This window comes from Cynoglossus semilaevis, chromosome 17 (assembly GCF_000523025.1).
Source record: "Cynoglossus semilaevis isolate Cse_v1.0 chromosome 17, Cse_v1.0, whole genome shotgun sequence".
NCBI lineage: Eukaryota > Metazoa > Chordata > Actinopteri > Pleuronectiformes > Cynoglossidae > Cynoglossus > Cynoglossus semilaevis.
In genome coordinates, this window is record NC_024323.1 from 714,390 (window position 1) to 730,567 (window position 16,178).

Consider the following 16,178-nt stretch of genomic DNA (forward strand, 5'->3'; position numbering starts at 1 on the left):
CCCCCCGAGGAACATCAATTCACTCCCACAATTCAAGTCTGCACTTAAAACTCATCCGTTTAAAATTGCCTTCTCCATCTGATATTTCACTGCTGTATTTGAACTTGTTCTTAATGTTTTAATGTTTTATTGCTTTTTTTTAATGCTGTGTTGTTATCTTTGTATTCACTGTAAGGTGTCCTTGGGTGACAGAAAGGCGCCTATGAAATAAAATGTATTATTATTATTATTATGCTTCAGTGGCTAGATAAAAGCCTCATGCTTGTCCATACTCCTTTCTGGGCTCCTAACTTGGTTTCCCTGTCTTGACCCTCAGTACATCCTTATCTTTTTGTCAGTCTACCAGTCTGCAAGTTTCCCTGTTCTTGTCACACTCTCATTCAGTCACCTTCACAATTGTCCAAAATGTTTGACATTTTATCAGGTAGTATTTAAAAATGACAGAAATGCACCAAAAAGTGGAGCAATCTCCCTTGCCAGTAAAATTGGCTGAAAAAATAAACAATCTGGTTTTACTGATTCACAGATTGTTACCTCAGATTTTTTTTAAAAAAGGAACCCCCTAATTGGCTGAAAAAAAAATTTTAAAAAAAGGGACCCCCTAATTGGCTGAAAAAAAAAATTAGCAATGTGATTAGCCTTAAACATTTAGCAATTATATTGCAAATCTATGCAATGCTTTGTCTTATCATCCATTAAGCTTTTGTGATGATTTCTCTTAGGAGGTTCAGACATATACACAATATTAACTCTTTATTCCTGAAAGCCTGTGTTGGGTGTTTGTCTTGGTCATCGTGACTGCATTTTGCAGTGGAGTGTTCCTGTGGTCTCCTTTCAGGTCAATCAGTCACTGGCCATTGGTGTTATGTGATGCTGCCTCCTCCAATATTTTGTTCTAGTACTGTATAGTCAGCCTGTGATCAATCTGCTGTTATCTTATTGCCATTACCTACTACCTTGGATAGGTTTGTCTAAGGTAGACAAAGGTAGGACTCTGTCTCTTGTGTGTACTTTTTTTTCTTTTGCAGAAAAGCACTGCTTTTTACACAGTATATCTGGGACACCACAGGTGGAAGAATCATAAAATGAAGAAAACAGACATTTAAGCACCCAAAATGGTTTTTAAATGGTCTGTGGGAATAATGGCAACAGATACGACCCGCACCTTCTTGATAATTTGAGAGTATAACAGCTTTATTTCTTTTTATTCTGTCTGGCACCTCCCGCTGATATAGACTGCAGATCAGTGTATATCAGCCTAATATTCGTGTACTTCTCAGGGAGGAAAAATAGTGGAGGCAATGACACAAGAGTGAAATGTAACACCGCCGAATCTGGGACACCGCACCAGGGCACTTAGCACACGGGCTGATCCCCAGAGCAGAAATCTGGAGACCGTCTAAAAATGTTGGAGAAAGAGAAATGGCATTTGTGCAACAGTATTATATCTGAGCAACAAGCTTTATAATCAACCCCGAACACTATTTGTATAAAGGTTTTAAACTTAGAGGTAATTTGGAAAGAAATTCTCAAATTGTGTTTCGCTCATTTAAATTTTTATGTCTATTAAAATGATTTAATCCATTATTTAATAGCAGGTGTTTTTAATCCCTATATAAACCTTTAATGTGTGCAGATCCTCTATGCATGATGATTACACTTGTATCATCACAGATCCTGCATTTTGAAATTTGGACCCACCTGACCACAGAGAAAAATCCATTGTCTTTCTGCTAGTATTAGATGACCCTGATGGAGTAGCAGCTCTGTTATGTGACATTGATCGTCTATATTATAGTCGTCCAGTCTGGGTATGTCTATCAAGCTAGCATGGCAGTTTCTTTTGCAATACCACCTAAAGCAAATATGCACATCAATACGTGTCATCTGCAACAACAACTTCTGTTATCCAAACAAATTAGATCATCTTGTGCTTAACCTATTAGACTGCTAGATGTTGCATTTTGGGAAGTGAACTGACTTAAAAAAAAAAAAGTGTTTTTCAAAAACAATGTCCTATGCTCCCATACATTTGCTAATGATCTATGAAAAAGTAATGTTACCTACCATGGTTTGATGCTTTGGTGTGAATAGGTGTGTAGTGATTCTTTGACGTCCGAATTGGTGTCTCGTCCTGGGGTGAGCCATCAATTACTGCAATGCTTTCGTGATCATACTGAGGTAGTGGAACTGGCCCTTGTTGCCTCAAAATATCAGTCAATGCTCTGAAAGAAAAAAGACAAATAACAAAAATAGTTTTAACTCGTCTCTCTTTACACAACTTTTTCACCACGATATTCAATTTATCATATTGAGCAGCAACCCAGTTATTATAATAATACCATTTTGTAAGAGTAAGCGAAACACATATTTAAAACAACTGCTGCAGTATGTTATGTGTATGGTAGATAAACTTTCCTCTGTGGGAAATGTGTGAGAAATGTTTTTTTTTTTTGTCCTTTAACTAAATCTAGACTTTTCCAAACTCCAATTTAAGTTGAAGGAACAGTATCATAACAGTGACACTCAATGGCTCTTCGTTTTTCTAAATAGAAATACACTGCTCATTTCAATTTTTGTAAATGTCAATCTAGAGTAAGCCCCCAGTTCATCTTCTGTAACTCTGTGACTTTGGGAACTATACAGTGTAGTATATAAATAGCATCTCCTTTCCAAGACCAGCACACTTTAGCCAATTCATTTATACCGACAGAGACGACCTGATTTGAAATGTCCTAGTTGGCTGCTACACTGTGCGCAGTAGGGGCAAGTCTATTACATGTCAGAATCATGGTATATACAAGTAAGGGTATCTGTTCTTCAGCAGAATGTACTTAAGTCAACAACAACAACAACAACAACCTTTCAACAATAAAGGTTCTCACTGGCTCCTCATGATTTTCTTTGACTGGTTGGCTTCAAAAACACTTTAGCAATCCAGCATAGTGCCATAGAAAAAACGGTTACCCCCCATACTGATTATTAGAAAAAAAACAGTGCGAGGAGTGTCTTCATTTGTGTACTTGCCAATACTGAACACAAGTCACCATGCTTGCCGTGATTATCTTATATTAAGGCAGGTGTAGGCCCCAAATCACATTTCATAGACTGCAAACTTTAGTAACAGAAAGCATCATTAAAACTGATAATAGTATGACCTTATTTTGTATTCAATCCATCTTTGAACTAAAAATGTATCAATATTTAAGGGATCATTTCCAAGTGCCTGGAAGACTGCATTTGCACCTCCTATTTTTAAATCAGGGAGACCCACAGAACATCAGTAACTAATCACCCAATTAGCATCCTACTTGTGGTATACAGGGTTGCTGAAAAGTGGCTATTGAGGCATTTTGTCTCCTTGAATACTAGATAAATGAATCCTTATCCTAAGTAGTTTTTAGGGCTAACTACTGCACTGAAACAAGTAACTGTCTTTTCTTAGTTATGGTTGACAAAGGAGGTGTTGTTGGTGCCATTTTCCTAAACCTGTGCAAAGCCTTCCTTCTTGTCAAGCTGTCCACTTCCAACTTCTCAACCAACAACTTCCTTCAGCTCACGAGTTTAACAATTGAGTACCACAAGGATCAATCCTTGGTCAACTACTATTTTTTCTATATATCAACGACCCACCATTTGTCTTATCTATTGTGGAAAACTATATGCAGATGACACTGTGACGTACAGTATGTGCATGTCAGGACAAAGCAGTTGGCAGCTGCCAAACTCACTCCAGCACTAAAACATCATTAAATGGATAAACTGCTCCTGCCTCCAACTTAATCTAAAATAAACTGCAGGAGTAATCTTTACTAAAAGGAAATAGAAAATGTGCAGAACATAACAATCTCAGGTGATAATATGGATAATATCGTGTCAAAGATTGAATATCTGATAATCATTACCGACTCCAATCTAACATTTGAAATATGCATACAAAAAAGTCAAAGAGTTAGGCTTAGTTAGGAAATGTTAAATATATAAGAAACACAATGACCTAATGCTGCAAAACATCTGACATACCTTCACAAGCTGGGGGACAAACGAACGGTTCAACACTGAAGCCATTAGAAACTCTTTACAAGTGAACCCATAAAGTTTTGAACCAGATATTTAACAGATCGCATCGTTGTACCATCCTACACAAAATCAAGCTTGGGTAAGCTTGTAATATTTTACAATTGGAAACATGTAATAAAATACAGGAACATCTGCCTAGTCTTCAAACCTCAATTTAGTTAATTCATAAACCAACAAAAAAATATTGGACAGATCTCTAGAAGCACCACACATGGTGATTTATCAGTCCTGATCTTGATAGCTGAACAAACAATCTGACGACAAGTGGGAGAAAGGCCAGGGTTTTTATGCCGTCAAAGTGATGGGTTGATTGAAGGCAGGTGCTGAGGAACGGCAGGTGTGCTTCGATGATTATCCAGGCAGAGTCAGGGAAATGTGCCACGCCCACCACACGGACAGAGACACAAGTGCACAACACAAGAATGGGGGAAAACACAGGGAAACACAGTCACGACTGTCATCGTGACACTGTCTCCAGAACTTTATTTTATCTATTTACCCTACATGTACACTGTGTACACCACAGTCTTTACATGACCAGACATGGTAGGTGTAAGAAGATGTAGTATAAAGGTCACAGTATTGATTTGATACACACTGTTGATACCAATGCTACAGTATGACTTAAAACACATTTGAATCTGTAATTCCTAGAGCTCATTACCAATTTCTTCAGGGTATATACCAAAATACTTCTTTTCCATCTTTTCACACAATGGTAAACAACATCAGCTGTATCATCTATCCTTCACTAGGGTACTTTTGACTAGTACTTTGACTATCTCAGTCAGTATCATGTTGCTCCCCCATACTTTTTTTTATATAAGATTTTTTATCAAAGTTTTCTCAAATAGCAAATGCACAGTGCTTCATAGTCATTACACAGATATGAGATGAAGATAGGTATATATCAAACAAATGAGAGAAATGAGAGAAAGGGAAACAAAAATCACTCCCATGTCACTGCCAGATTACTAGTCATATGTAAAAGCCATACATATACAGTACAGCTCTGAAAAAAAATAAGAGACCACTGCAAAAAAAATAATTCTGATTTAACTATTTATAGGTATGTGTTTGAGTAAAAGAAACATTTTAGTTTCATTCTTTAAACTACTGCCAACATTTCTCTCAAATTCCAAATAAAACTATTGTCATTAATAGGATTTATATTTATTGAAAAATGGTCAAAGGCAGTGTTTTTAGACTTAAAATATCACTGGCTTGTGACCATCCATTTTCCTCTTGATCACATTCAATGAGGTTCAGGTCTGGAGATTGGGGTGACCAAGACAGGGTCTTGATCTATTGGTCCTCCATCTACACCTTTACTGACCTGGCTGTGGCAAGGAGGATTGTCCTGCTGGAAAAAAAACAGTCCTCAGAGTTGGGGAACATTTTCAGAACAGAAGGATGCAAGTTTTTTCCAAGAATAACCTTGTACATGGCTTGATTCATCAATCCTTCGTAAGACGAATCTGCCTGATTCCAGCCTTGCTGAAGCATCCCCAGATCATCACCGGTCCTCCACCAAATTTCAGTGGGTTCGAGACACTGTGGCTTGTAGGTCTCTCAGAGAAGATGACTTATCTCCAGTCCTCTATGGTCCTATCCTTATGGTCTTTTGCAGACCCCAGCCTGGCTCTTCTTTGCTTCTCATTGATGAAGGGCTTTTTCTAGCTTTACACGACTTGAGCCCTGCCCCTAGGAGCCAATTTCGATTACGGTTCACGCCGTGCACTTCACCCCAGCTGCCATTTGCCATTCTTTTAGTAGGTCAATTAATTCATCCTAGAGTTTCTGACTGACATTCAAATGAGTTGGCGATCATCCTGGTCAGTGGAGAGTCAGTGTCGCCATCTGCCAGCCTGTAGCTTTGTTGTCCTCAATGTTGGCTCGTTCTTATGAACCTCTGTCTTAAAGATTTTAAGGATGGAAACAACCTGACGCTCACTGTATCCCTCTGCCAGTAAATTCAAAACTCTTTTCAACTTTTTTGGCATGGTCAGTAGTTACTTTTTTATATCAATTACTTTTGACAGCACCGTTTTTGCCATCCAGCTGGACCTATTGGAAGAGGATAGTGGTGACCACAGTAGTGGTTTTTATACTTTTCCTTGGAAAAGAGAAAATACTCATATACAAACCAGATAATTGAACATCTATGAAAGCAAACCCTACCAGCCAACATCACACTGAACCTCCAAAATGGCAGGGCTGCAAATGGTAATGGAGTTGTTAAACAGTAACATTAGGGCTGTTTTAGAGACTTGCGGACTTGCTCTCAATGCACTTCTGCGTCTCGTCAACAACACTGCTCCGTTTTTTGGCTTCACTGAATTGTGTGAGAAAGGATAGAGGACCATTTTTATATAGTTCTGCCATTACTCTACTGTATTCTGCTCATGGACTGCAAACATGGGTCTGTAGTCAATTCATTCAAGCTTCCCCCTCCGCCACAGGGAGCCACAGGGGGTTAAGCTAGCGCTAGCAGATTCAGATATACCAGGATTTGCTTTGACAAAGTTAAGGGAAAATTTAAAAAAGAAAAATGGCGTTCATTTTGGTTGGAGGGCTACATGGTTCCCATCCATACATCCTGGGAGGTTATGTTTTATACGGGCATGTAAGTTGGTTGTGTTACCTATTTTTGTTGCCACCACTTTCAAACAAATTCAGCATACTTGCTAATCTGTGTTGATGGGTACAAATGTGACTCAAAGGGTCATCAGCATATAGCAGTAAGCATGTGACACTGACCTGTCGCATGTTAGCTCTTCTTTTGCAATGGAAATTATTAATTGTTTGTTTTTTCTTGTGCTTGGGGTGGAAAAAAAAGGAAAGCTGAAAAATAAAAGGTTGTACTGTAATGTGTGATGTAATTTTATTTTTGTTAAAATTGGTATCAAAAAAAGTATTATTCAGGAACCAGTCTCGAAACCAAGGAATCGGTATTGGTACCGGTACCAAAAATTTTGATTGATACCCAGCCCTGTGCAGTGTGTCTGTCAGTCATATTTCCATTTTAAGTGACAACTTGTTTGGACAAGAAACGACTTAACATATAATAATAACAATCAGTTCTAACTCAGACTCTGCAGCAACTGTCCACCTCTATTCAAAATGAGGCCTGACAGGTTCTATTTTTTTTTTGTTCCTGGCCATCTGGTTTCTACTGTCCCACATGCTCTGACCTGAGACTCCTGCAGTACTCGGCAAAAAACAAAGTTGAAAGTGAATTACTTGTCATTGTGACACAGCACACCACTACACACACACAATGAAATGTGACCTCTGCTTTTAACCCCTCAACAAAGTGAGCAGGGGACAGCTTTAAGTGTGTGTGGACAGTGCCATGCTCAAAGCACTTCACTGGTACGTAACTTGGCAGTTGGTGGAGTTGAACCTGAAGCCTTCCAGACCTAAGTGGAGTTGAACCTGAAGCCTTCCCGACCCAAATCCACTTCTTAACCACTAAGCCACCACTGCCAGAGCTTTACTATCATTGCCCTCACCTCTCTGAATCACTGGTAGAAGTGGTGCTTCATCGCCCAGACATTTTCCACCAACCCAAAGAGGGAATATACAGTACATTAGACATCCTGACAGTCTTTTAGCTAGGACAACTCCAACAGAATAAATTATAATTGTAGATTCTTAGCAGAGGTGGGACCAAGTCATTGCTTTGCAAGTCACAAGCAAATCTTTGCACTCAAGTCCGAATCAAGTCTCAAGTCAAAATAGGCAAAGTCCGAGTCGAATCCAAGTCATGACTGAAAAGTGTCAAGTCAAGTCCCAAGTCCTGCCGTTTTTGTTTCGAGTCCTTTCGAGTCCTTCCACCCCACTGCCACTCCTTTTTTGTTGACCATCTCGTAGTTTTTAAATCCGAACAACACGATCTTTGGTACAATTTTCTCTAACCCGCGCATTGTTCGACAGCTCTTTCTCATTGGTTGTCCCGCAATTTGATTGGCCAACGTTTTATTTGATTGGATGTTGTGCCGACAGCACATGTGCATGAGAGATACACAGCGCTCCTCAATAACTTACTTTATAATCTTTGGGTTTTGGAGAAAGTATCAAGTCTTGTCGAGTCCAAGTGAAGTCACGAGTCATTGACGTTAAAGTCCAAGTCGAGTTCCAAGTCTCTTTACATTTGGTCAAGTCGAGTCTAAAGTCATCAAATTGATGACTCGAGTCTGACTCGAGTCCAAGTCATGAGACTCGAGTCCACACCTCTGATTCTTAGCCAGCCTAGACACGTCAGCTAACGCTCCTGTCAAATCCAACACTAAAACTGTCAAAATTGGTCTGCAGAATGCCTGCTCACTCAAAAACCATTCATCCAGGATGTCATTGAAAGAAGGTTGTAACCTGAATGCCATTTCACAGCTAAACGAGGCCATGCTCCCAAAGCTGGTTACCTCTCTCAGACACATCTTTCCAGAGACTGTATTGCATAGACAAACATAACGTTTACTTTTCAATTACATGTTCAAACTAAGAAAAAATTCAAAAATGTCACCCTTTTTAATACCATGAATAGACCACATGAAATCCTGCCCTTCACTCCACAGCTTTCTGCAACTCACTAACAGATTTCTTTAATGAGAACATCCACACGCTTCCTATTTTGACCATGGTTGCTTTTTTTTTAACTAAGCTCTAATGTATATTCTCAACCTTGCTATCTAATTTCTTATAAAGAAAAAAAAAAGAATATCAAAACGTTCCTGTTTAAATCTGGTCTGTACAATCGTCATTACCTACACTCAATGTCTCAAAACCAAAGCGATCTTTGTCTTGCTGCCTTGCTTGCCTGACACTCTGACAGTAAATGTAGTAAAGTCCTTGGGCCAGAAAAGAAAGAGGATACTGATTGTGCTGTTAAACGTTAGGCAAGAACAAAACAAACAAAAATAGCTATCAACATTAACATGTGAAGGCATCTAAAACCCAGCCCGAATAAGGAAAATTGTGAATGTAATATTTCCCCACATAAAACCAATACACTTAAATGCAAAATTGGGGGAGGAGGTGTGTTTACCATTTGTTAATTTCCCATATATTGTTTCTATATTGAATATGGGTATATATTTTTTTCCACTAGTTGACATACAATCATTGAGCACATTGGTCTGCAGAATGCCTGCTCACTCAAAAAAAACATTCATCCAGGATCTCATTTAAAGCAGGTTGTAACCTGAATGACATTTCACAGCTAAACGAGGCCATGCCCCATCTCTCGGACACGTCTTTCCAGAGACTGTATTGCATGGACAAACATAACTTTGGGGGGAAATTGGGGTAAAACTGGGGGAGGAGGGGTGTTTAACTCTTGTTAATTTCCCTTATTTTGTTTCAATATTTAATGTGGTTATATATTTTTTTCCCACTGGTTGACATACAACCATTGAGCACTTGATGAAGCAGTTGCAATTAACAAACCATGAAGTATCACAGTACTGCAAACCATTCATTATTACACACATATAAAGTATAAAAAAAAGACACATGGCAGAGGAATGCACTGATCTTTTGTTTTGGCTTGTGTGATTTAATAAACATAAATTGACAAAACCAGAAAACTCAATTCGAACAAAAAAAATTACATACATTGGCATAAATATCTATTGTTAAGGGATTTAAAGCTCAAACCTATCATTGATAAATTATAACTTTCAGCTAAATAATTATTTGCAGAAATGTGTTTTTCAGGCTTTTCAGGCACCCTAAAGTTAGTTTAGTTATCATTGGCTCAGTTTATTTACCTTTGCTTCTTTTAGTCTTTCTACATATTTTGCTAACATGTTTTGTTTTGTTTTTTTAATGTATTATAAGTTACATTACTAGTAGGCTACTTTTTCTGAGCTGTTTATGGGCTTATTTGTCGTATATGTCTTATTTGGTCATCTGTATGAACCCGATAGGTGCTTGGATAAAACTCAGGCACAACTTGGACAACTATTACACACACTTTGCAACAAGAACATTTCCTTTGATAACGCCTTTTTTTTTGCAAAACATTGTGTTGATGTTAATTACTCATCACCCACAATGTGGTTCTACGAAGCCTTACCTGTGTACGTTCATTTCCTGAGGCTTAGTTGCTTGGTCGTAGGCAACCTTGGCGCAAATTCCGAAGGTAATAACGAGCGCCACGACCCCACAAGAGATATATACCGTGGTGTTGGTCTTATCCAATTCTGGGTCATACGAGTCCCCCGTGGGCGCCGCGGACGGCGGCTGCTGCGTTTTGATCCAGTCCGGCGTATTATAATTGGTGCAACCGCGTTGCTCAAGCCGTTTGGCGCGGTCGGCGCAGCAGAAGCGCAGAAAGCAGCTGCCGCAACAGAACCGATGGTCGGTGTTGTTGCAGGCGAACTCTTTGTCGTATTGGCCGCTTACGTCGTAGTAGCCCAGGCAGATGTCGTGCTGCGCTTTGCCCACAGCCTGGAGCGACGACACCTTCCCCGGCACCTCCGCGGCCGAGGGGAGTGCAGTTGTGCCTCCGCCGTTGTTGCTGCCATTCACCGCCTTGGACTTGTGGCTCCTATTGTGTGTAGATTTGAGTTTCTTGTGGATGGCGGAGCTGCACAGGACGTTCAGCGGGTCTAAATAAATTAGAAGAAGTAGAAGGTGCGTTTGTCCCATCATTTGAGGACGGACTGGTTTCCAGCCACTCTCCCGCTGCTGCGACTCACTGTCTCGTCTCTACCCCTTAACGCGCAGAGTTTCTCCCTGGTTTCTTCGTCGTTGAATCTCCTTTAGGCGTAGGGTTTTCGTCTGTGGACTCCGGCTGGCTTTGACGCACAACGGACATTTGGCGCATCTTCATAGATTTTTGGTTAAATGCCGTGAAACTGGATCGCTGGGGAGGGTCCGTCCAGGGAGATGTGCCTGTGAGCAGTTCCTCAGTGGGACTGAGAGTTGCGGTTGCTGCGTTTGGAGAAGAAACGACGTTTATTTTTTCTTACATAAAACTATTAAAAAGCAACTTCGATTAAAGTATGTGACAGTGGTGCTCGGATGAACAGATGTCCAAGTGAGTTTCAATTTTAATAAATAAATAAAAAAACAAGTGCAGTAAGAAATTTGAGCGTGTGTTGTTTTCATTAAAAACATAATACTTCAAAAGTTCTAGTTGTTGTTTTTTTTTTGTTCTGATATGGGAACTTATCTGATGCATTTGTATTAATAGATTGCATAGTAAGTGTGCACTGTGGCTTGTCACGTGTCACCAAAAAGAATGTGGCACAAGCCTTCAGTGCAGGAGTGTCAAACATAAGGTCCACGGGCCAAAACTGACCCGCTAGGGGGCTTCAAACCAACCCCCTTGATAAATGTTTAAAGTGAAATAATGCGTTAACACTTAATGTTTGAATGATATTTCTTTCATTAAATATCAATATTTTCTAATAAACATGTACTTATTTGCATGAAAACAAAGAAGAAAAACGTGGACTTCTTGTTATTTATAATAATTACTTCATGATTGGTCCGGCCCACTTGACATCTAATCAGGCTGTATGTGGTCACTGAACCAAAATTAGCTTGACACCCCTTGCTCTAGCGGCACTTTAATGGATCATTTACACTTAATACAAAATGACGGTAAATACATCCTTTGCAGGAAAACACTTTTTTTTTATAAAATTATAAAAAAAAAATGTCTGTTTATCCCATGTTGAGAAGAATAGATAATAAAGATGACACACCTGATAACTACACATTTGGAATATACTCTAACAACTGTGAACACCATGTTAAAACATCTACTGTCTTGACATAGTGTTCATATCCCAAGGTTTCGTTTTCTGCTTGAGTGCATCGTGGTTTTTAATTTCAATATTGGAGTCACAAGGGAACAGAAACAGCAGACCTGTTACCTCTACGCCTTATCACAAAATGCTGCAAGGATTTATTGTCATTTGTCCTTGGCAAGGTCTTAGGTTCTGATACAGAGAAAATACAAGATCACTATGTGTTTAAATGCAGAGATGACCTAAACTTAACCCAGATTTGTGCAAAAATCAATTTTTAATCGCAGAGAGGGACACCTGTGACATTGACAGCCCATAACTATTAGTCTGCCCACAGAATGCAGCAGTAATTGGAAACCTGTGGTCTTTGTGCGCTGGTCCATGCATGGAAGAAAGATCGAAAGGAGTAGAAAGAAGTGCCGGATATTGTTAGTAACAGGTCTCAATTTTCTTTGGGTTTAGTGGGGCAAAAAAAAAAAAAAAAAAAAATCAATGTCGTTCATATGATTTGGGTTATGTTCTAACTATTTGTTTTTTAACTTGGCAAAAGCAATTTTTTGTGCATCCTTGTGAAGGGTTTGTATTGTGCATGGCTACAAAGCTATGTCTGTGTTTGTTTAAAGATAGCGTGGCATTAACTTGTTTTTTTTTGTTCATTTTTTTCATTCTTACATATACTTACACAGGTAATAGGTACATGAAAAAGAGAGAATAAAGGAACAAGGCTTACCGTCTTGATGGTGGTTGATAAAGCAGCACTTTTATCTAAGCCACCAGATTGAAAGAAATGAAGCTACTGCACAAGGGCGGAAAGAATTTTCGTCTTCCTCTCTCCGTAATTCCCTTTCTGCCCCACCTTCTCTCTCTCTCCCTCTGTCTTTTCCTCCCTCCCTCTCTTTCTCGACCTCCTGATACAACCCAGAAAAAAACCCATAATGTGCTTTCATAATGCGCCCAAAACCAATCATTCACAGAAAATGTCCGCAGGAATGTCTGCATCAAGCAAATAAGTTAAGACTAATTTAGGTTTGTCAAGGAAATTAGCACTGTACAATGCATAAGTACGTAACTTGCTGGACTAACTTAGGTTTGACAGTGTCAAGGAAATTAGCAGTGTACAATGCATAAGTACGTAACTTGCTTTTCCTAGGGAATCTACCTCATTATATTTCAGGGGTGTCAAACTCATTTTCACCAGGGAGCCACATCAGCAATACAGTACCCACGAAGGTCCCATTGTAAATGGAAGACTGTATAGATCTAACTACACCATAACGTATTGATAAATATTTGGGCAATTGATTAGTATTCATTCAATATACAAATATTGTTTATTGCTGTTCTTAAAAAATTAGGTTTAAAAATTGCGGGCCATACAAAATGACTTGGTGGGCCGCGTCAGGTCTGCCAAAGCAGCTCATCTGTCTCCTCTTACTTATACAACAACAATCTCCATGTCCTCTTTCACGACATTCATAAATCTTCCCTTACGTACCTCTTCTCTTCCCTGGCGCAACCCCATCCTACATACTAACATCCCTTGTCTGATATATTCAGTATCTACGAACCGCTCCACCTTAACTGCCCTACTGTTCTGGTCATTTCTAATTCTGTCCATCCTGGTGAGTCCTAGATACAATTTCAACATCTTCATCACTGTCACCCAGGCAGTGCCATGGCCTTTAAACCATACATCAAAGTAGGTTTTACTTCTGTCTTGTAAACCTTTCAGGTTTGTTGCTGTCACAAATCACCCATGACAATTTCATTGCCTATTTCAGCCTATCTGCACAGTTTTTTATCTATCTATCTATCTATCTATCTATCTATCTATCTATCTATCTATCTATCTATCTATCTATCTATCTATCCATCTATCTATCTATCCATCCATCCATCTATCATCTATCTATCTATCTATCTATCTATCTATCTATCTATCTATCTATCTATCTATCTATCTATCTATCTATCTATCTATCTATCTATCTATCTATCTATCTATCCATCCATCTATCTATGCTTATACAGTAGGACCAAGCACGGGGTAGATGATGCTACTGCTGCTATACCACAATGGGTATTTAAGTGCCCCGAGGGCCAATTATCTGTCTTTAATGCCATTCAGCCCCACATTTGGTTGAAGAACGCAAACACATAGACAGCACGCCCACAGACACATTTAAACATTTACTGACAATTCAGCCACTGTCTTATGCATGGCAATGAAAGTACCTGGGTAATCTAATCGATTACTGGCATAATTGTAATCACAAGACCAAGAAAGTACCAAAAAATTTGCAACGATTTGTGGGTATAGGTTTCTTAGTGCCAGGGCCAAAGTTGCTCTTTCCAAAGTTCTGAAGGGCAGTAGCTTGACTATGACCTGGATGACTGAGAATCTTTATAGGCATCTAAATCATAGATACACAACAAAGCAGCCTCACAGAACTGTACAAAAGTGCAGTATCACCCTCGGGTTCAGGTATTTGTTTCTCTTCTGTGAAAACCAATAGATTTCAACACCCAACATTTGTTTCTAGTGCCATTTCTAACCTGAATTCAAATCTTAAGAACACCCTTTTAATGGGGATGTTCGATAATACCGGCAAGCCGATTTTATTGTAATATCGGTAAGAATTGTGATCGTTTTTTTTTTTGCTCTGATAATGAAAACAGAATGAGCGATTCAATGATACAATGAAACAAAAATGTTGTCCTTTGTATTTTATTTGTTTATGGGTTTTTTTTTTTCAAACCTTCATTTGAACCCATCCCTGGGGAAAGTGGAGACTCACAGCAGTGAACAGGGAAAATAATAATTTTGTTAGCCGGTCCAGTTTTACATTTTTACAAAAACACAACAGGACCGTTAGGGGAGTCACAAGGACTCTTACAGCAGACAGGCTTCTATTTTTACTTGCCTTTCTACCGCAGGCATTTCATTTTGAATAGAGGTCAGGTGCTCTGTTCTGCTAAGATGTGGCCTCTTTACCTAACTGCGCTATTAAAAAAAAAAGGCAACGGCACATATTAGATTGGACAGGTCCACATATGTTGTGTTCTACTTCAATTACAATTACATAAAGATGAAGACGACCTTCATCAACAAGGACGTGTTAGTATCATTCAACAGGTGTTATTTTAACAGCTGCACATGGAAGTGCCTAAAGTACAGAAATGAAATTACCATACTATAGTCAAAGTATGTAGAGTAGGGGTGTCAAAAATATGGCCCATGGGTCAAAACTGGCCCGCTAGAGAGTTCGATCCGGCCCGCTTGATGATTTTTGAAGAAAAAAAAATTAAAAAAAAAATGCTACATTCATTAAATGCTCACCATATATACAGTACATATGTCACGCATGACATGCCGGTATCTTAGATTTCCCAACCGTACGTACTGTACATGATTGTTTGTTATTCTAATGTATTACCCTGTAAGTATGTGTGGCAAAATGTCTTAGATATACTTTCTCGTAAGAAGTATGTTAGAAAATATATTCATATTAAATAAATGATCATTTTTAAAAACTAACTTTCAAAATTCATCAAGCGGGCCGGATTAAACCTTATATTTGACACATCCGACTTTAAACATAGCTATTCTGTTCGAACATGTCCTTCGTGGATTTTTCGAGTTTTCATAGCCTCCAGCAAAATTCAGTTGTTTAAAGAGAAAAAAAAGTCTGTTAAATGACATTGTTCACCTCCCTGAGAGTGGCATTAGCCTTTTTCCACGTGCCTCATCTGTTATCAAAGTTTTTAGTTAAAGATTGCCCTCCGTCAATATGTGTATGCATATGAACATTTTAGAGCAGGAGTGTCAAATATACAGCTCATTTCATTGTGCCATATCGTCCTGTATGTATGACATATTTGACAATAAAGTTTTGACTTTGACTTTGACTATCTAGTCAGTACAAAATGCTGAAAAAAATCAGTTCATGTGTTTGTTACGTCCAGACTGGACCAATGTAATTCTCTGCTGTCAGACTGCCCTAATATGTCTCTTAAAAGACAGCTCGTACAAATGGTGCGGCATGAGTATTTACAGGAATCAGAAAGAGGGACCATATCACTCCAGTCCTGGCCTCTCTAAAAAGTAACTGTACTGTAAAACTGTATCCTGCTTCAGTCTATACTGTTAATCAGAGGTGTGGACTCGAGTCTCATGACTTGGACTTGAGTCAGACTCGAGTCATCAATTTGATGACTTTAGACTCGACTTGACAAAATGTAAAAAGAGACTTGGAACTCGACTTGGACTTTAACATCAATGACTCGTGACTTCACTTGGACTCGAGCCCTTTGACTCGACAAGACTTGATACTT

The 16,178-nt window shown here is 39.0% G+C and overlaps 1 protein-coding gene across 1 annotated transcript in view; it reads right to left on the minus strand.

Annotated features, from left to right (window-relative positions):
* Window positions 1-11,384, minus strand: part of LOC103392541 (shisa family member 6) — a 46,181-nt gene extending 34,797 nt beyond the window's left edge. Inside the window, exons 1-2 of the mRNA XM_025064796.1 lie at window positions 10,160-11,384; window positions 2,068-2,225 (exon numbers count right to left, since the gene is read on the minus strand). Of these exons, the coding sequence (XP_024920564.1) occupies window positions 2,068-2,225; window positions 10,160-10,737 (736 nt within the window). The 5' untranslated portion in view covers window positions 10,738-11,384. The remainder of the gene's footprint in view (window positions 1-2,067; window positions 2,226-10,159) is intronic.
* Between the last annotated feature and the right edge of the window lie 4,794 nt (window positions 11,385-16,178).